The sequence below is a fragment of the Maylandia zebra genome, linkage group LG11 (assembly GCF_041146795.1).
Source record: "Maylandia zebra isolate NMK-2024a linkage group LG11, Mzebra_GT3a, whole genome shotgun sequence".
NCBI classification, from domain to species: Eukaryota; Metazoa; Chordata; class Actinopteri; order Cichliformes; family Cichlidae; genus Maylandia; species Maylandia zebra.
Window position 1 is genome coordinate 17,212,283 of NC_135177.1, and position 21,561 is coordinate 17,233,843.

The window sequence follows — 21,561 nt, forward strand, 5'->3', positions numbered from 1 at the left end:
AACCTGGCCAGTATTTGAAGTAATAAGGTGCCTGTATGAAATCAGTGATAGTGGATATCACTTATGTGGTCATCTCATAGCTCCGTCCCCACCCACCAGCCAATCAAATAGTTTGTTTGCTAGGGATAGCCAGTCAGAATAGAGCTGGTTTAAAGGAATGGAGAAGGGATTAAACAGCTTGTTTTACATAGTGGATAAAGGCTGAACTGAACTGCTAGAAATGAGCTCAGTGAGTACCATTAAACATGAAATAGGTATATATTACCAAAAAAAGTGTTTAGTCGTGCATTCCTTACAAAGACTATTCGCATTTACTTGGTTCATTTCTCTGTAAATATAGTTCCTGTATTATAAAACGGCCTCCAGCCAAACATGTGTATGGAGTTCTTTGCCAAGCAGGTGACCTGAAGCTACTCTCTGACTGGTTGCTTCAGATTTTCCACTGAGTAAAGCTTTTACTACCTCCCACCTTTTTGCTATTATTTAAACAAACACATTAATAAATGATTAATTGAATAAATAAATGATACTTTGTGTGATAGGCAATGCTGTCTCTCACGGCAGAAGAGGCCAGTTCAAGTGGAACTGCTGAGTATCACAGCGGAGCCACTATCACCATGAAAGAACATTTGTTTTAAGTGCACCAAATAAATATTGCTTTTCATACATATACAGTGACTCACACGAGCGATTGAGCCTAATGCTTTTAACACACTAATGAGAGAAGCGAAGCAGCGGTGCTTTAGAAGACGATGCTGGTGTTGCTGCAGCATTGCTGATGCAGTTGCCATTGTGTGCTTGTTTGTTAAATATGAAGTGTATGAATGAGTAATGGACGGGCTCACCGTGTTAATTATTATCAAAATGTTATGTTGTTGGGAGACGTGAGCTAAGGTTACAAAAAAACAACCTGATGATGACCTCAGCAGCTAGCTTGTGCGTTTATAGTTAGCGGCACTATGATTTTTAAGGGCTGTAACCTGTCAAAAAAGATAAGTAGAGCAAGCATGACTCTGATTAGATGGAATTTAAGAATGTCAAATGACTCCACAGGCTTCCTGTTGAAATATCAGAGTGGTGCCTGTAATACAAGATGATGGACTCATTTTCTGCCTACATTTGTTACATGAGGCAGAGTGTAATGTTGAACAATGGAGACACAACCTTGAACCTAACATAAAGAGCTATTTAGCTTTGGACTCATCACCATTTATCATCAGTAATCAAAGAAATGCCTGCTCACCTGTGAACAGAGTTAATGCCCCTTCCTGACTTGACCACACTTTGTACAAATCCAGTGCACACACCCCCTCCACACTGCTTAGTCTTGCTCTGTATTTGTTACAGGGATGGCTTGGCTGTCTGCCGCGTCGTGCTGTGCTGCTGCAGTCTTATCTGGTGACTATAATAGACTGAGAAGCATTGGTAGAAAAAAAGAGAGATGAGTGTGGGTGGGGGCGTATACGTGTGTGTGTAGGTTGGGGGTAATGGAAGGAAAGACGTGAGGAGTCCAGACCAGCCTGGACTGCTGCCGGTTTCCCAAGAGGGTCATTGGTCCGTCCAGCCCCAGAGATGTTATTTTGGGTTACAAGGATTATTAAAGCATCCTCTGACTCACCCCTTAGCTTTTTTCATTACCTCCTCACTTTCTGTGCAGCCAGACAGCCGTGCAGCGTCACTGCCTTTGATTTCGAATGCAGCCCGCTCACTGGAATGAAAAATGCATACTTAGCAGAACTGAGAAGAAATGTGTGCGTGTGTGCGTGTGTGTGTGTGTGCAATTACGAGTGTGTCAAAGAGAACGAGATGGGGGAGAAAGTGGCTCTTAAAATGTTTTTTTTCCCCATTGCAGAAATACAACCCAGCGTTTTGTTACAGTATAAATTGCTGGGTTACGATATACAAAGACAAATCTCGATACGTCCCCTACACAGAGCACTTTGTGAAAATGCCTAAGCCCTGGCCATACACTGTTTGTAAAAGATAGATGTAGACATTGTTAGGTACTGTAACTGGTTTGAAAAATCAAGTTTTGCATTTTAAATATGTGAAGAATAGACTTGGGACACTGCAGGTTTGTATGATGGTCACTAAACCCTCTTGATGTTGTGTTCAGTAGGACTTCAGGCTAGGGACTGATGCTGTAAACCTGTTAGGACAGTGTTTGTCACTCGAGTCATATCTCGAGTGACAAGTAGGATCATGTTACCAGAGGAGTTGCCCCCTGTTGACTATTAGAAAGAATGCAGGTTGAAAGCAGTTAGCTTCAGATGTCAGACCATGTGGGTATGTCCATCATTTTTATACAGTCTGTTTCAGCAAACAGTACAGTGATGTAACAACATACGCAGGCTATGTCAGTACGCTGTGACATTAGTAATGGATACAGTCAGTTGTGCAACAGACTTGAAACTTTCAACCAGACAGAGTGTGAAATACTATTTTTTTCAGGTACATGACTCTACTGAGTCCTAAAAGAAAAGAGTTTTTTTCTAACTTTGAAGATTTTGATGTTGAATTTTAAGGACTTGCTGTGTCATGCTAAACAATGCAGAATATGGTGAGAAAAACACAAAAACAAGAAAGCCATTGAGGAACAGAAATTCACCTTTTGAGTTCTGATGCAATTCCCCTAATGATTTTAAAGTGCTATCTAAAAAAGCTTTTGGTGGGAAGCAAACTTTAGTGGCTATTATATACATATATACCCACAAACAACATGGATAGGTGTGTTTTTCTCAACTATCCCAGTAAGTCATGATAGGCCAGACATTATTTGCGTGTTTTCAAATGCACTGACAGCTCTGAAGATCCCAGCTTAAATGGGCCCACAAACAAGTAAAGTACCATTTTTTTCTTCAAACCAAAAAGCCACTTTTTATTTCCCAGATGGTGTCAAACAGGCAGTTATGTGTTTCCTTTAGAGGGGGTGGATAGGATTATGATGCCCTTCATGTGGTGACGTAGCAGTATGGCATGGTCACAGATCAACACCAATCACATGCATTTTTTTGTAGGTTCAAGCACTTGGCAGAAATAAAGCATAATTACCGACTGGTGTTGGGGTGTTGATTGCCTCCAGGCTCTCCAGAGCCCCCCCCCCCCCCCCCCCCCCCCTTACACACACACACACACACACACACACACACACACACACACACACACACACACACACACTTTGGCCGTGAACAGTTTTCTGTGTTAAACAGCTTTGGTTTAGTCAAGCTGAAATCAGTAAGGATAATTGAAGACAGTGCTCATATACTGCTCCAAGTTTGACCCCACATACTGTCAGGCTGTTTCACTGCTCCACATGGGTCATTAAAAAAGAAAAAAGAAAATCAGCTGTGATGTACGTTTTATGGTTGCTAGTCTTGGCAGTATAGGAAAAAAAACATGCACATGTTCTGCTCCTCTAACCTCTCTCTATAGGGTGAGGAGAAATATGCAGCAGCGTAGCAGTCCTGACTTGTAGCTAATCTTAATGGCATATTCTGCTGGGGCTTGGCCTACATAGAGCACTAGCAGTGCCTCTTCTTAAAAAGGAGATCTAACGGGCTGTGCAGTGCAGAAGATATATCAGCCATGCTCTGTATAAACATAGCATGAACACACAAGGCACCGCTTGGTCTATGTGCTGACAGGAGGATGGAGTCTATGTTGTTGGAGCCAATTAGTGAAAACATTCACCGATGTACAGACACTGTCAGCTGCGCTGATAGATGTGGGGCTGCTCGACTTCTCTGTCTGCCTGCTACACACAAAACTTTCCACAGAGCAGGGAGATGAAATGAGGGGGAGGCTGCAGTCTGCTTCTGTGAATGAAACTGGGCTTTTAGGCTTTGTGCATGTGCCTGATTATTTACTAACCTTTATTAAAAACAGAAAAGCTGATAAATTATAAGTGTATAGCGAGTTGATCAGCGTAGAGGTTTATAAAATAACATTTGCAGGATTAATATTTAATAGTGTTATGCTCTTGTGTATGTTCCTCTGTTTGCCAGATTGCAATCACATGGTGTTGTAACCTTCAAAGACATGCATGTTTGGTAACTTTGGTGGATTTAAAAGTTGAGCCTGTTTTACCATGTTAGCCCAGTGAGAGACTGCCATAATGTCCAGACTGTACCCTGCCTTTCGCCAAATGCCAGATGAGATAGACTCCAGCCCTCCTTGTGAGTCTGGCTGGATAAGCAGTTAAGTTAATGGATGGATGGGTGTTAGCCAGATTACAATTGGATAGCATTCAGTCTTTACACTCAGACACTCAGGCAAACAGTTTACCAAGTTACCAACACAAATGCTCATGTATCAGATAAATATCTTGGAATCACTGCAGTCGCCTGATTTGACACAGGAAATGGCTGCTGTATGCATTTTACACCTTTTTAAAATTTGGTCAAATCACATTTAAACTCCAAGACACTTCCTCCCATCCTAGTTGCAAGACTTTAAGGGTGCATCAAAGAGCTTGAAACATGCAACGTTAGAAAGAGAGGATTTGTGAGTTTCACATGGTTGCTGTGACTCCAGACATGCAAAAGTATGGGGCGTGCCTGACTATCATATGGACAAAAGCCATGCATCCAGAGGGGGACACATTGAGCTCCTGTGAACATTGTAAGTTTTGTATGTAAAACTTATATATTTACCCATGTAGTATAAATTTCACCACAAGCTCCATAGCCTTTTGAAATTGGATGCTTCCTTTTGATAAACCCAGTGTTTATGGGGTGTATTTGTGAAAATAAATATTAAGAAATTCAGTCACAACAACAGTTGCCTCAAGCCACTTTCTATTGTAAAAAAAGGGCCCGACAACAATACAGGGAAAACCTCAGCAATCAGATGGCCCCTTTTAGCAAGCACTTGGCAACAGTGGGAGGGAAAAACTCCCTTTAAACGGGAAGAAACCTCCAGCAGAACCAGGGTCAGGGAGGGGCGGCCATCTGCTGCGACCAGTTGGGGCAAAGGGGAGAAAGACGGGACAAGAGGCACACTGTGGAAGAGAGCCAGAGATTAATAATAAGTAATGATTAAATGCAGAGGGGTGTATAAACACACAGAGAGTGAAAAGAGGTGAGTAAATCACTGCTACTTTATGGAGCACAGTTAACTATAATCTCCTCACTACTTACTCATTGTACTTACCAGACAGAAGATCAGACACCAAAACAAAACTGGCTCATCTATAAGAATCATCGCTTTTTACATATTATGGAAAGAAAATAGATTTGGTGGAAAAGCTTTTGGGGTTTCTAAGGCTTTATTTCCATAGCAGCTCATAATCCAGTTCTCAAGTACTTTCTCTCCTCTTAGTTACCCGTCCAGCTTTCATCATTTTACATCACTCACAGGCCATCTTGAAGCAATAGAAGCAGATGTACCTGAAGAGTGGTAGCATCAAGTGTGAGGTGTTATGGAGAGCTGGTGAGCTGGAGTGAAAATATAGAACAAAATCTCCTTGGTGTACTTGAAGACTGAAGTGGGAGCACCACTTAAGAGCACCACAGAGGATATTATTCCAACACAGACATGCACTATTTTGACTTCTTCGTCTTCTTGAAGTATGTGGAATTAAACTAATTTTCAACAAGGGAAATGTAAAGATGCTTACAGTGTATAGTTTTTACGAGTCCATTCAATGCATTCAGAGTCCTGCTCGAGCTCACTGTGTGATCACAGATGGTCTCAGGCCATCTACTTACTTCCCAGAGAGGCAGAAAGCAGATCCGCAGCACACTCTATTTAAAACCACTGCAGATTTATAAAACACTTCCACTATTCCTTTACCATGTCAGCAACCCATCTCCCGCCTGCCCTCCCTGACTCCCTGCTCCCGTCAGGCAGCTGTCACCGGAACTATAACAAAAACCATGTAGTAGCGTGTCTTTGGTCCAAACTCAGAGCCCACCGCACAGGAGGGCGGAGGTGAGGATGGAGGAAAACTGAATGGAGAAGACAGATGCAAAAAGTACTATGGCAGAAGAGTGACCTTAGCAACACCCAGATACAGTCAGTCTTAATACGCCCAGCTGCACACATGCACAGAGTAGACTTATCGTCCAAATCTCCCTCTCTGCCCCCTCTCACGCTCGCTCTCTGTGTAGATTTGATTTGATGCCTGAAAATCCGCCCAGTGGATAAAAAAAGAAAAATGCATAAGCCATGTCATTTGTTCAGTTTGGTCATATAATTGCAGGCTGAATGAGATAAGGTGAGGCCTCCTCATTGTCCTTGGTCATAGACATTAGCTAGTAATCAGGCCCAGGAGTGTAAATCCTTTCCGAGACAGAGGACAGAGTGGCCGCTGGGTTGGACGGCATCGCCGTCGGCTCACTTTCAGCCGGCTCACTTTCAGCCACCCAGAAGCTTCTGCAGCAGGACTGTAAACGTGTGTCATCTGTGCTCATCCGGCAGTGTGGCAGGTTGCTTTAGATGCAGCAGACCGTAGGAATCAAAGCAGGTCATCCGGGTGGTACGCCCTCATTTGGGATATTGGGAAATTCAGCTGAACTGTCCGGTTTACTTCGGTGGTTTCAGCTGGTTTAATTGTACGACAGGATCGGACATGCTGCTGCGTCTCAGATTCACGGCTACCAACTGAGTCAGTCCTGGAAGGCAGAGTGATGCTGCATCTTTAAATGGATCATTAGAGGTGTTTTTCCTCTTCTTGCCTCCTCTCCTCTGATTGCTCTCACTCGAAACGCACATGCACACTCAGCTTATTTTCATTTTTCCCCCTGCTTTTTTTCCCTCTTTTTTTTCTACTCAGTCGAGACAGTTCCAGGTTGTTTTGCTGTCATTAGCGGGCCAGATTTGTTCTAAGAGAGGAGGGCTTCTGCAGCGCAGCGCCGCTCATGTGTTCTCATTTGACTGCTCTCCATTATACGTGAAGTAGAGGTGGCACCATTCCCGCGGGGGCAGCGTTGCATTTTCACCTTGATTGCTTTTGGCTTTCTTATTTAACATGTTTCTTCAGCAGAAGCAGGAGCAAACGGAAGCTGTGTCACACCGAAAAGCACTGCTCCATGACTGAATCATCTGCTGTGGGTAGATAGAAAACCACAAGTTTTTGTATTAGAGGAGAGTGAATCTGGGAAACAACAAGGCTCCGGTAGTAGGGTGGATCGGACTGGGTGCGCGCTGGGATTGTGTGCAGAATGTGTTTGCGTGGAGCTGCCAGGCAGAGATTTGAACTGAGCTACATCCCAGGATTCAACAGTGACTTTCAGTAAGGCTGGCTATATCTCTGGATTTAGACTGTTATGAGCAGTTTGGATAAAGCATGTGTGAAAATGTTTTTTGTTTTGTTTTTTCAAACGGTTTAGCTTTAAAGGTTATTTAGCAGTGAAGGCATTTTTCCATGGAACTGTATGAACATTTAAATTTCCCCTATGTTATTACAGCAGATGTAATCCAGTCCTTTTACTTTTTCTTTTCTTTTTCTTTTTCTTTTTTTTTTTTACAGTAGAACAGTGGACTTGTGGCTGACTTTTTTCTTGGGTGAGGGTACTTGTCATAGTAGCAACTCCATCATTGCAGTTTCTTTTGCACATTAGTGCCTGTGTGTCAGTGCGTACATGTGTCTGGGTGCCTACGCATGCAGCTGAATCCTGCGACATCTGTGAAGGGTTCATCACTCACTGAAAGCTTCCTTATTGACTCTGTGTTATTGATTTTCGTGCCAGTGGCATTTCTTCGGTTTTAAAAGGGAAGTAAATTCTCAGCACAATTATATCCAGGGAAGAAAATCCTTGCTCAGTGGAAATACTGTGGAAATAACCTCAATAATAAATTTTTTTATTTTCTTTGCTGATAAAAAAACAACAACAAAACACTTATTAAAGTAGCTATGAGAGGACATGATCTCTTATTATTTAAGTCGACAATAGTGTATAATTTGGACAGCATACTGGCTGTGTGTGTGTGTGTGTGTGTGTGTGTGTGTGTGTGTGTGTGTGTGTGTGTGCTTAGCCTCTTAATGTGATGATGATGTTGTAGATTTATCATAAATTCACATCAAATGTTTATGATTTATATCCATCATACAGAGTATAGGGGTGTAGGGAAAATTACACACACACACACACACACACACACACACAGGGAGTGACACAGTTAGACGATTTAGTCCATTTACAGCCTGGGAACTGAGCTCTGTCTGTGGATGCTTTTGACTGGATCTGCAGAGAGAGAATAGGGCAGTGTCCTCTCATTACGCCCTGCAGTGAATCAGGGAATTTCACCAGTTGTTTTTTGTGTGTTGCTTTGTAGAAAATAACATCACATAAAGGTTTTTATCATGACGAGCATGTCAGGTCACTTTTAATCTTTTTGTGGGTCGCACTTTTTAATCTTTCGGTGCCATAGTGTAATCCCATGATTTTTTGGGGGGGGATTTTTTTTTGAGCCCTGGATTTGATACATTATGCTGCTTTTGATAAGGACAGTGTACTTGAAAAAGATGATTAACTGGAATTACCTCTAGAGCACTGCAGGCGTACAAGGCTGTCCTGGCAGCAGTAATAACGCGACATCAAAGGGATGTCAGAAACCTTCTATATTTTAGTTGAAAAGCTCCGGCACCACCTTGCATGAATCGAATCTTATTGCCATCTCCGTCCTTGTCTGTAGCTCCACGATAGAGCAGAGGATTTCTATAGTTAGCTCAGCATAGGACAACAGCAGTAACAAAGGCTGCTGTTATTCCCACAGCAGGAGCGTATAGAAGCCCTGGCCTCTATTCCCATAACATAGCACGCACAAAGTGCACGTGCCTCCCTGTTGTTGGCCCGTTAGGTCGATTCACTGCTCATCAATCTGCTCTGGCATCACGCAAACGCGGATGAATCTTGCGCTATAAGGGGACGTGATAGGAGGCCTTTACGTTGCCGTGCGTGACTCAATCATTGCCGCAGCCAGACTTCTGTGCAACTTGGCAAGCATCATAATCCCACGGTGTCACATCCTGCCTCTTCATGCTCGAGCCTGACAAACATGATGCTTTAATGCGGCGCGCATACCAGATGCAATGTCCGACTGCAGGACACGGTTACTGTAATTTGGCATCTGCGTACTTTTGCTCCACCTAATTCCACATTCCTTGTCGATACCTCTTCTCCCATTTTGCCCCTCCTTTCTTCATCTCTGTCTGAGTCACTGAGGATGGAATACAAATCCAAGATCAGCAGAGTGTGTCATGCCAGCACTCAGGTGTATGCAGAGAGAGGCTGTCGAAGCAGCAGAGAATATTGCACAGTGCAAAACATAGCCCTGCGTCACCACTCTGTTGTGTATATATTGAAGGTTGCTTAAGCACAAACAGCAGCAGCAGCAGAGTCATGATGCGGACGCTGATAGAGTGCAACGGGCTTACTGGCTTGCTTGCGAGCACAGACATTTCTGTGTTTGGAAAGGAGGGACATACAAGGCTAAACGGGAGCAGAGGATTGTGATGCTTGTGTCAAGTTGTGTTAGACCTCGTCAAAGAGCTGTTTGTTAATGTATGTTGTGCGAACTGTGTGCAGCTGCTATGAGTATGTGTGTGTGTTTTCTGGGTGTAGCGTTTTAAGACAGTCTCGGAGAGGACATTGGCCTGAAGCCCCAAAGAGATCCTGAGAGCATTCCTTAAGCAGTCGACTCAAAAAAACACACACGCGGTCACAAACACACACCTCAGTGATTACAGAGTGGCTATAAAGAGAGATTTCTCACAAACACACACTCCCCCGCCTTCCTCAGCTCCATGTCACGCCGCCTTTCCCCCCTAATTTCTGCTGCTGCTTCACTTTGAATTTGTGAATGAAGTGCAGCTCGGTTAGTGTCCAGAAAACAGCTCATGAATAATGTACCAACCCTCGTGTGTTTTTCCTCCATCTTTGAATCATGATACTGGTGATAGAAGGTATTTGTTTTGATGTGAAACAGAAAGAAGTCACTCCTGTGAGCTGGCAGCATCACAGAGACTCGAGCGGCCAGTTTTTCTTCCTCTAGGTCGTTCTTATTTGGCGAAGGTATGTGATCAGTGCCTGCTTTGCAACAGTGGCCCTGAGAGGTTTGGTTTTTTTTTCTAATTTCTGTTGTGTTTTATTGTTTTTCTCAAGTTGAGTGTGTTTGACCTCTGTACATGTACGTGTCTGACCACCGTACATGCTTGTCTGTTTGGCTGTTAGTCAGCAAGATAATGCAAACACTGCTATTTCAAGATTCTCGGTGGAGAGGAGAGGCAAAGGAAGTACCAATTAAGTTTTAGTGTGGCTCCAGATCATTTTCTTACCAACCTACCAGCTCTCAGAGTAAAAAAGTCTGTGTTTGTTAAGTTTTTAAGTGTTTGTGATTTTTTTAAAAATGCAGACAGTTATTAAAGATGGCATTAACATCTTTTGTGTCTCAGAAACGGAGAACATCTCAGTCTCAGCAGCTTTCACCAGCTATAATGCTTCCTTTACGTCTAGTGTAAAGACCAAAAATCACAGGCAGATTGCAAACTTGCCACGTACACACACCCACACACAACCCTGAAATGGATGCATGGAGTATTTATTCTTTTTGCTGCAAAAACAACACTGACATCCTCACCTTATAATGTCGTTATGAACAGCTAACTGTTGCCTAAGCATCATTAATGGCATAACATTAGCATTCATGGGCAGTCATGTTTGTATGCTGCATGTAAATATGTTAAAATGCTCTTTTTGACCTGTTCTTGTTATTTTGTCCCTTTTGCAATTAAGTAAAATTTGCTTTTTATGTGCCAGCGTTGCTGGGAAGCACATTTTGTGCTGCACTATTGCTCAGCTTCTGCCCCTCTCTAAGAGCCCATATTTAACTGTACAGCAGTTCATGAACTGTACGCAACGCTCGTTCATCATGCTGTCTCTCCCCAGAGCTAGCACTTGACTTTAGTGAGATTATTCAGTGTACAACATAGAAATTCAAACACGGGGACCACAAAAAGCATCTTTGCCCACACGTCCCTCACCGCAATGCTTATATCTTTTGTACTGCACATCCATTTTAGCTTTGACTAACCTGAACAGTCTGTGATCCAATAGGGAAGGGCCAGCCTTCCTTCAGTGAATCAGCCAATCACATGTGAGGAGTCCTTACCTTGGCTGGTGAGCAAAGCTGGCAGCGGTGATTTATGAGTCCTTTTGAAATTTATGGAAAGTTGTCACGTACAAAATTAAGGGGATGCTTCACAGAGCTTTTTCCTCACCAAAATGTCATTATTACTTTGGAGGAAAAGTGGGAGAAATGTAGGAGAAAAGTGGCTTATGAATAATTGATTCTGAACAAAAGAATAAATGCATTAATGCACAGTTAGCCCCCTCCATCCTTTTCATCCACTTCCTGGATGGTTTCCTTCCAACCAGACAACAATAAAACGATTGACGCCTAATTTTTAGAAATATGAAGCTGCTGATCGTAATCAGGGCGTACTTTCTAACATTTCAACATTTCCAGCTTTTAATTGTGTTCTTTTTTTATCAATACCAGAACACAGAGATATTTTTATTGTCTGCCTACAACCCCTTCATGTGCATTGTAATGTGCACAAAAACACAGCCGGTGGATCACTGAATCATTTACCAGTGCACTACTCTCAGCACACATTTAGCACATGTGTTGAGAACACATATTGTAAAATGACTTGAATTGTATATTTTGTGTCCTCTTGCTTCTTGGACTGAGAGGAAGAACTGGTGCTACATCCTGCTGTTTAGTTTAGTCTTCTCTGTGTGTGTGTGTGTGTGTGTGTGTGTGTGTGTGTGTGTGTGTGTGTGTGTGTGCGTGTGTGTGCGTGTGTGTGTGTGTGTGTGCGTGCGTGTGTGTGTGTGTGTGTGTGTGTGTGTGTGTGACAGAAACAGTGCAGGCTATCATTACCTTTTCACAAGGACTGGGACCTGTGCAGTGCAGACCAAAGTAAAGTGAAGCTACAGGATGCAAACACCTTTCAGCCCAAAAAGACATCATATAATTAGAACGAGAGAAAATCTTGTCTACAGTTGACCGGCTAATAATTTCTTTTGTTCCTCTCCTTCTGATCTGCAGGAAACGAAGCCCGTCTGCATCCAGGGATCCAAACCAAAAATACGACCAAAGGGAGGGGGGCGACCACTCACAGTATGCCCCGACGGACGGCGGCATGCCTAGATCACCGTCTGACTATGGGGAGGGGGACCCTCGGCGGGCTCCGCGGGGCCCACACATGTACTCAGATATGGATGCAGCGCGAATGGGCTATCGGGACCGTCGAGGTCCCGGTCGCTGGCACTCACAGGAATACCCACTCGACCAGGAGCTAGATGGACCGCCCAGTGAGTATGACCTCCAGCGGCAGCGCCAGGAAGAGTTCCAGGCACGCTATCGCAGCGATCCCAACCTGGCACGCTACCCTGTTAAGCCGCAGCCCTACGAGGAGCAGATGAGGATGCACGCTGAAGTGGGCCGGCTAAGGCACGAACGTCGCCACAGCGACGTCTCCCTGGCCTACACGGAGCAAGATGAGCCCAGCCCCATCCGGCTGTCGCGTCAGCTTCTCACTGAGCGCCGGCCGCCTATGGTGGGACAGCGCTCCTACTCCGTTGACCGGTCCTCACCAGGGCCAATGGGTCCTGGCCTCGGAGGCCACAGAGGAAACCACAGCCCCCCAACGCCACACCGTAGTCCCGTTCTGGGTGACCGGTCGGGGGACCTGCGAAGAGGAGACCTGGGGGTAGGTGGGGATATGATGAGGAGGCCGCAGCACCACTTGGACCCCAGTTCAGCTGTCCGCAAGACCAAGAGGGAGAAAATGGAGAGCATGTTGAGGAACGACTCTCTTAGCTCAGACCAGTCGGAGTCGGTGCGCCCACCACCCCCCAAACCCCACAAAACCAAAAAGGGAGGGAAGATGAGGCAGGTGTCACTGAGCAGCTCGGAGGAGGAGCTGGCCACCACGCCGGAGTACACCAGCTGTGAGGATGTGGAGATAGAGAGTGAGTCAGTTAGTGAAAAAGGTAGGAGCCAGCACACCACGAGCCTCACTGTCTGCTCTCTCTCTGTTTCTTGTTCTCTGTATCAAAAGGTTTTTACAGCATACAAATACACACATATTAGTGCTGTTATTGTGAAGTCTTAAAGCCGTTCTGCTTTACTGTTATTGAGCAGTCACTGAACTGTAATTCAATCATTGCTGCTGTCTTCAAGTGATGTTGATTATGCAGATGTATATATTGTATAACTTTCAGATTCCCCAGTCTGCAGTGTGTACATGTGCTCTGTGTGTGTGTGTCTGTTTATAAATGTATTTTTTATCTTTAAGGCTCATCATTTTCACTCTGAAAAATCTTTAAAGATGTTTCTGTTTATACAGATTTTTCAATAAAGATAACATTCTCATAAAACATTAAACAATCTAAATGCAGAAAATTTCTTCTTAAAATGCTCCATAACCAGAAATAAGTGCTCTTAGGTTTTGTATTATTTTTTTTTGGGGGGGGGGGGTTGAACATCTTAAAAGTGGCTGTCTTTACTGCCATTTCATTCATCTTCAAACAAGAAAACAACCCAGCCATTGCACACGTGCAATAAAAGCCTATAAAAACTGAAAATGATGAGCCCTATTTCTGTGCGGAGAACTGCGGTGTTTTCTGTTTGTCGTTAATGAATCTCCTCTAACAGCTCTTGGTGCCTTCGAGGAGGAGGCCTGTGGGCTCACAGGCCAGCCAGACATGCTTCAGTGTGGATGGGTGGTTTATGTGTGCGTGCGGCTGTGAGTTGGAAACTGACGTAGCACCGCTGATCTTAAGGCTCTCTGCTTTCGCTGCTGTTACGGCACTATTTGCCAGGTCCTGCCACAGCTGTTTGACAGTGTTCTTTAATGGACAGTGTTACATAATGGACAGGCAGGAGGAGAAAGCGAGATGTTTTGGGAGTTGTGGCTGTAAACCGAAACAAAGGGAGCTGACTTTAGAATATAGAAATGTGTTCCTGCAGCAAATTGTATCTGCGCTGTTAGCATTGACAATACCTTGCTGGTATTGCGAAGGAGTTCAGTTTAGCAAAAAAAGAAAAGAAAAATAGCTCTGCTGGTTTTTATTTATTTACTTATTTCTTAAATCAAGGACTGCTTAAACTTTAAAATAATAATGTGGATCCCTTACTGAAGTGGTTTTCTTACCGTCTGCTGTGACTGATATGTTTGCATCTCACATTTCTTCAAGTATATATATATATTAAAAAAACAACATCCCACCAAGCAAGCACACACTGACTGAGAGAAATGCCACTTTGCATAGAATCAACATCAGAGGCAGTCGTCAGCTTCTCCCTGCTCCTCCTGGTTGACAGTTGTTGTAATTGCGAATTGATTTTTATCTTTTTTCTTTTTTCTTTAACTTTTCCTGGGATGTAAAACCAGGAAAGAGGGAGGAGGAGGAGTGTTAGGGGTTAGACTATAGAAAGGACAAAAGTACAGTGGCACAGCTCGCCTTTGTCGCTGAATGGTAGATGAAATGTTTAATGCAGAGGAGAGCAGTGGAATTTGGTTGGCCTGCTCTGTTATGTAACTGTTCTCCACTCTAAGGCGAGCAGCTGAGCACCCGGCGCTACATTATTGATGTGGGAGTTTCCAGATTTACAGGTAGCCGTGGAGCAAAAATAGGGAGAAGGCAGGTTGTTTAGAGGGTCAGAGTTTCTGTTGTTTCTGTGTGCGTCTGTCTGCCTGCCTCCTCCGCGGGTCACGCTGCGTAGGAGAAAAAAACATAGGGAAGAGTTGAACTGTTGACCTGGATAAGTATAGCTTCCTATGCTAGGTACAGAACATACTCAGACAGCTGATTATGTGGAGCTTTATTTAGTTTTAATTGGCAGTTTCATTAATTATTTTCATCTATGACATAACTAAGGCTGCCGTGATTCGGTGCATGCAGGGAGTCTGATAAATGGGTCAGCAAATTGTACTGAACCATTTATTTTAAAACAGTGTGTACGTGTTTGCGTAGTAAGTTTAATTATGCAATAATTAGAAAGTGCATTCAAAGCTAACGCCACCCCCGATGTGCACATGTGACCCTCAAATATTTTTCAGCTGGGTCAGATCAAGCAGGTGTTTTTAATGCTCCTAAAAAAGGAGCGAGAGAAGAAATATTCCTTCTTGCTTTGTTTAAAAAAAAAAAAAAAAGCATAAAGAAGGACTTTGATTATTTACCACAGTGAAAAAAGTGAAAAGTGAAAAAAAAAATAGCATCAGAAATCTGCCAACAATACGAAGAGCAGTGGTTTCGATTGCACGTGAGACAAACGAGGGCGGAAAGCAACTTTTTTTGCCATATGTTCCCGTCAGCATCTTGGGGGTTTGTGCATTCAGCTTGACTGGACAACGAGATGGGTGTGTAACAGCAGGCTAAGTAGCGAGCATCCCACACTCTCCAGTTTCTGGTACCTAGAAGGGGGAGAGGAGGGATCTGTAAAGAAGGAGGATGAGGGGGGCTGGGGGTTGAAGGGGACGAGTTAGACTGGAAGAGAAAGGGTGTGCCAGCTGTAATGGGCCTGGCTTGTGTCTGTGAACGTAGGAGACTGATTTATTGCGATGGTCCTCTCCCTGTGTTTTCCTCTTTATTGATTCCCCTGACATGCAGTCTCATAATAGTGCCCAGCACACAGAAAAGGAGAGGATGGCTGGCTAACTGCAGCAGACAGGTGGACATTGTGTAGTGACAACCTAAGTTACATCCTCATTAATGGCTTTTGGGATCAGGTTTTGCAGCTCGGTAACCCTACTGGGTTTGTAGTGTTTGGCCTCATGCTAGATCTGAGAAAGATTGTCTTATTAATCCATCCTTTCTCTACCTGAAAGGCATTGTTTTTGGGCATATTAAAGAGGGTTAGTTTAGGGTTAGTTTATTAGAATAGATACTGATTAATATTTTGAGCTTACCAGTAGCTTAACATGATACTGTTTCACCTTTGTAGCATGGTGGCTATGTTTAAACATAGACATTGTTTCGACCTGCCTCTTTTCTGCTCTCACCTCTTGAATTGTAGTAAAAACAGCATCAATAATTAATGATCCAATTAATAGTTTACACTGGTTTTTATTGAGCCGTCAAAGTGATGGAGAGCCTGCTGGTGGTGAACTCCGCCACTGCCTGCGCGCTGCCTTCGACCTGAATCAGCACTTTGCGGGGCCTCGGAGTCGGAGCGAAACGGCAGGGCCGGGCGCAGACTGCTGATACTCACAATTTATGGCCGTGATGAGTTTCCTGCTTGCTGAAAAATCAGACAGTGCCTTAAAGGGGGAATGGTGCCCATTTGTGGCATGCCGCTGTTAATAAAGCTTCAGGGAAAGTAAGGAGAGAAGGCTGGGTGTGTCTCGGTGCTCACTCAAATTCTTTTTCTAAAACATTAAGAGTGGGCTGGGGAGGGGCCTGAAGATGGAGGCGTGCCACAGGAAGAAGAACACACATAGGTGGAGGTTGAACTGTAAATGATGGAAGCTTGAGATGAGCCACATAGTGTCTATATTCATTCAGTCTATAGCTCCACATCAAACACACTACACTCTCATTGGAGAGCAAAGTGTGCTCTGGTGTTACGCTGCTGACAGAAGAGCAGCTGAAAGGCAAAGGAGGTAATTACTATTGTCAGCTGTTGGCGAGAGGTCCACGGAGGCCAAAGCCTATCTGGGGACATCCATAATAGTTTATCACAGCACATTACTACATACACTAAGTAGTTGCAGTGCTTCTTTAGAATGATGGATGGATAGTAATACAAAGGGTGTTGTTTGGCCTAAACTGACCTTGCAGCTTGGTCACAACAAAATTGCAAGTTGGAAAATGTTATTGAAGATCTTTTTCTTTTTACTATATTAAAGGGGGAATATTATGATCTTATTTCTTCTCATCATTTCTTCTTGGACTCTTCCAGTGTAGCTTTGTATGATTCACAGTCCAAACTAATCCTTATTTGTCATATACTGGACTAGATTGTGCTCTTTCTGAAACAAATCATTTAAGTTCCTTCACCTTTAAGTGAATTTTCTTCTGATTCACAAAAAGAATAATAAATAAAAAGTCTTCTCCCACTGATATCATATAGAACCAAGAGTACAAAAAAAAAAAAATCAGTGTTTACAGCAGTTTGACACTTGAGATTTTGGCTAATATTGATTACTTATACATACTGACACTACACTGACTTTGTTATTTGAAACTTGATTTGCAACCAAGATAAAATATGGATAAGACAGGACATAAGATACATTGTGTTTTAATATTGAAAAATATTGAAAAAGAAAGCTAGGAAGTTAAAAATTAATTTGAAGCCAGAAACAGACCTTCTGTTTAAGAGCCACAGTTCTGCAGGCATGTCTCTTTACGAGAAGCAGATTTTCTTTTAAAGGTTAGAGCCTGAGAGATTTATCAGTGAGCCAGTATTATCGGCCGATAGTAGTTATTTGCTAAGTGGCATTGGCGTTTATGCCAATAAATGAAAATTTAAAAAGTAAAAAAAAAGGGAGAAACACCTTCAGTGATGTTATAAGTACCAGAGCGCACTCTGCAACTTTCCAGTTGGCCACCTATGTTTGGAAACACAACAGCCAGCTGATCTGAGCAGAGTCAGGCAGAGCCTGTATGAGTGCATAAACAACTGGAGATAGCAAATGTTATGGAAGGCTGTTTATCCTTTGTGTGTCTTAATGGGAAAACCTTTTTTATTTCCGATCCATCGGAATATTAAATTTCAAAATCTCCAAATAATTCTGTACATATCTGTTAAGAAAGTACTGAACCCCATATTACCCCAGTGCAATGAGGGATTATTTAAGACATTTCTGGCTATGTGTATTCACAGTGACCCTGCAAACAACGTCTTCCATGCAGGTTCTTTTTTGTCCTGTGCTGAAAATTCTTTCTCTTTACCCCTGTCCAGTCCAGCCTCCCACCACCTCCTCAGCCTCCACATCTAGCAGCATATGCAGTCTATTTTTATGCCTTTCCATCAGCGTTCCCTGATTTCCCTGAGATTGAATCCTGAGCCAGATAATACTTGAAGGAAGCCTGTCCTCTATAGATCCATTAGGTTCTACAGCTCTGTGCAGGGGAAGTGAAGTGTGGCGAATGTGATGTATGTGGCCCATGGGTTAAACAAGTCGAGTGTTTTCAGATGACCTCACTTGTGACTGCAGCCCTGAGGTCCGCTATTGACTTTGTACATCTGTGCAAACACACAAGTCTACAACAGCATGTTTGCTGCCAAGAACACGTTGTGTGTCTGTATTATTTAAATGGCCCATTCTTCGGTAAATGTTTTAATAAGAGCAACTTTATTTCCCCTTTGTAAAATGAATTGGCATCATAGCTGAATATCATTTAAATGAATTATGCATTGTAATGGGATGCTAAAATGATCTTACTGACTGAAGTCCTGGACAGAGAAGAGCAGGATTTGACTCTTAACTTGTGCCTGTCTTCACCTCCACACTGCTCTCCCCTGAGAATCTCAGCACTACCTTTGGATTCAATATTTTTTGCTCTTTTTAATTAGCTTTAAATGTTAAGCTTCTTAATCAAATTGAAAGTGCTCATCTCACTGCTCTGTACATCCACACTGGAGAACAGGACAAACCCTGCAGAATCACAAAGTTGCTTCTGGAGATAGATGGATAGTTTTGATCGGTTCACATTTGTCTTATTAGAAGTCTTCCCTTTATAACTGATTATTGTCCTGAAGGCACGACAAGAGTAGAGAAATGCCCCAGAATCCTTCATCCTGCGATCGTAGCCACTTGCCTGGCTTTCTCAAGGCCATGTATCCGTCGATGCTACGGCAGAAGTTGTAATCAGAGCCTCATCTTTAAAAGCTCTCCCCGGTGCACTTTAGATCGAGGTCAGTTAAGGTTGTGTGGCATTGCAATCTGAATCCCCAGTTAAACACATTAGAGGTCTGCCCTGCTCCCTACTATAGATGCAGCTTCTTTAGAATAAGATAGCAGTGTGCTGACTTTGTTTCAACAAAACAGAATCTGGCCCGAATGTTTCTGAAGATTGCGGTCTGAAAAAAATCAGAGGAATGTAACGTGGAACGTGTTTTGATTGAAAGCAAAGTTTGCCTTAACTATATCTGAAGAAATGAAGAAAGGTCTATTTCTTCACCTGCTCAGGAGGGGCAGCTAATCTGAGGAAGGCTGACTAAAAGGGAGGAGGATGGGAACTAAAAATTCTTGTGTGATATGTTTCATGAACTGAGGGGACAAAGCCGGATTATTTTGAACTGTGAATCATGCAGAACTACCTATTAGCCAAAGTATTGTAAAGAAAACAAAACTTCGCTCTGTGGCCTATATGTTATCTTAATGAGGCTCTTTTCTCTTTATAATCATACTAAACATATTTATTTATTTCAAATGGGCCGTTTATCCTTGCCCCGCCCACTCCTTGTCTATTTGTCTGTTTATCAGAGGTTCCTAATGTGCTGTTGGAACACATGTAATACCTTTAAAGGATTTGAAGCTTCAGATTGTGCTTTTGACTCCAGCCATGGCTTGCGTCTTGTTTAGTTTTCTTAACTGTGCAGTGCTAAACTCAATCCATCTGCGTCTTTTCCTTCTCTGCAGGGATTTTAGGAGCGGTTATCTCTCTTGCTGAATTATGGGAGCATGTGAGCACTCGTGTGTTTGCGTGTGTGTGTGTGTGTGTTGGAATGTGAATGACTGGATGTCTTATTTCGAGTTCTCTGTGTGGGTGTGTGCGCGCGTTAATGTCTGTACTTTGTGGCGTCCTCACTTGTCCCTCTCGATGTCCTCTCTCGTGTGTATATGCCCTCCCTCCCACCTTACAGGAGATTTGGATGGCCATTGGTGGGACCATGCGTCATGGCATAGCAGTGAGGCTTCCCCACTGTCTTTGGTGAGACATGTGGAGCCCTGCGTTGACCCTCCCTCCCTACCACCCGCCCCCTTAAGCCCACCTCTCTCTCTCACTCTCTCTCTCCTTCCCTCTCTTTCTGTCTCTCTCTCTTCTCTCCCCCGTCCCCTGTCCTCCCGGAGTCTTTTTGTCATTTCATGTTTCCTTTGTTTTATTTACACCTTTGCATGTTGTTTTTTCTGTTTTTTCTTTCTGTTTTTTATCCCACACCTGTAGGGGACAGTCAAAGGGGAAAAAGAAAAACTATTGAGCAGGCATTTATGTCCGAGGCGACACACACCTTATCTGAGAGGCAAAAGAAAATGGTGCGCTTTGGGGGACACTCATTTGAAGAGGACTTGGCATGGTGTGAACCGCAGGTTAAAGACTCGGGAGTTGATACGTGCAGTAGCACTACGCTAAACGAGGAGCATAGCCATAGTGAGAAGGTACTGAGACAATCTAGCCTGCTTTTTTTTTCTTTTTTTTTTGTTATGATTATTATTTATGACCTTACCCATCCAGTCTTTGTTTGCTCTCTGTCACCAAGTGTAAATAGGTGAGATGTCTGTTTTATGGATTTTATTTAACGTTGTATAAATTGATTTCTCTTGCGATTTTTAAAAAAAATTGATTTATTGTTTTTGGTTCGGTTACTTTTGGCTCCACCTCGGTGTTGCCTTAAAAATAAAAGTCATTTGGGGACACCCTCTTTGCTTGCTACTTGTACTTGCTGTATTGCTCCCCAAATAGAAACTACACCTCTTTACAGTAGCTGTAAAAGACTTGGGCATTGACACACAACCTCTCTGTTTGTCATGGCACTCAGGAATGTGGGTCTCTCCTAGTTGCATGCTCGTTTTTTTTCCTCCGTATGTTGTGTTCTTGCTCTGCAGCGGTCCTGTTTAGTGTAGTAGGAACACCCTTACTCAGGCCCGTCCCCTCTCACTCTGCTGCCCTACCCCACAGCACCCAGTCCAGACAGATCCTGTCCCCTCTGCCCAATTTTCCACTCACTTCTATAGAAAAAAAAGACACAAACACACACACAAACAGGGAAGATTGGATTAGTTTTGCACCAAAAAAACATTTGTTTTTCTTTTTTCCCTTCCACTGCTGCATCTGTGATATCACCCTGTGTCTCATAGCTTTATTCTGTGCTGTCTGTTTTTCATCCTTTTTGATCTCTAATGTGGCACCCTAGGATCTACTTCATCTGTATCACGTCTACCCCCCTCCCTCTTTTTTTTTTCACTATCTGCTTTTCCCCTCACTACTCCACTTGATGGTGGCCGTGTGTTTGTGTGTAGCAAAGCACCAGAGTCACACTCTGGTCTTCCTGCTCCCGTTTGAAGAGCTGGTTTTAGGAGGAGTGTTGAGGCTGCTTGCTTTACTCTGCATGGGGCGCTGCATGAAGCTTAACTCCACCCTCACACCAGCAGGTTCACACAAACTCTGTGAGACAGTAAATGAGCTGTGTGTTACTTGGAGAAATTTCAGATTTTCCTTTGAACGCTTTTGGCCTAACAGATAAAACTGCATCACCTGGAGTTTAAATTACTGAGCTATCCAAGTTTGTGTGAACATTCTTCCCCCAAGTGAACAAATAAAGTGCTCCCTTCACACCCTCCTTTCACTGTTTTGTTGTCTGCTTTGGTCTGAAGTG

The 21,561-nt window shown here is 43.3% G+C and overlaps 1 protein-coding gene across 22 annotated transcripts in view; it reads left to right on the forward strand.

Annotated features, from left to right (window-relative positions):
* The window catches only part of rims2a (regulating synaptic membrane exocytosis 2a), a 168,236-nt gene that overhangs the window by 66,839 nt on the left and 79,836 nt on the right, over positions 1-21,561 (forward strand). For 16 of the 22 annotated variants that reach the window (XM_076889863.1, XM_076889867.1, XM_076889868.1 and 13 more), the window contains 2 exons: positions 12,058-13,004; positions 20,133-20,344. In XM_076889863.1, the coding sequence (XP_076745978.1) occupies positions 12,058-13,004; positions 20,133-20,344 (1,159 nt within the window). Of the gene's footprint in view, positions 1-12,057; positions 13,005-19,830; positions 19,899-20,132; positions 20,345-21,561 lie in introns of all 22 variants that reach the window. The other 6 variants (XM_076889880.1, XM_076889883.1, XM_076889879.1 and 3 more) reach the window with 1 other exon arrangement.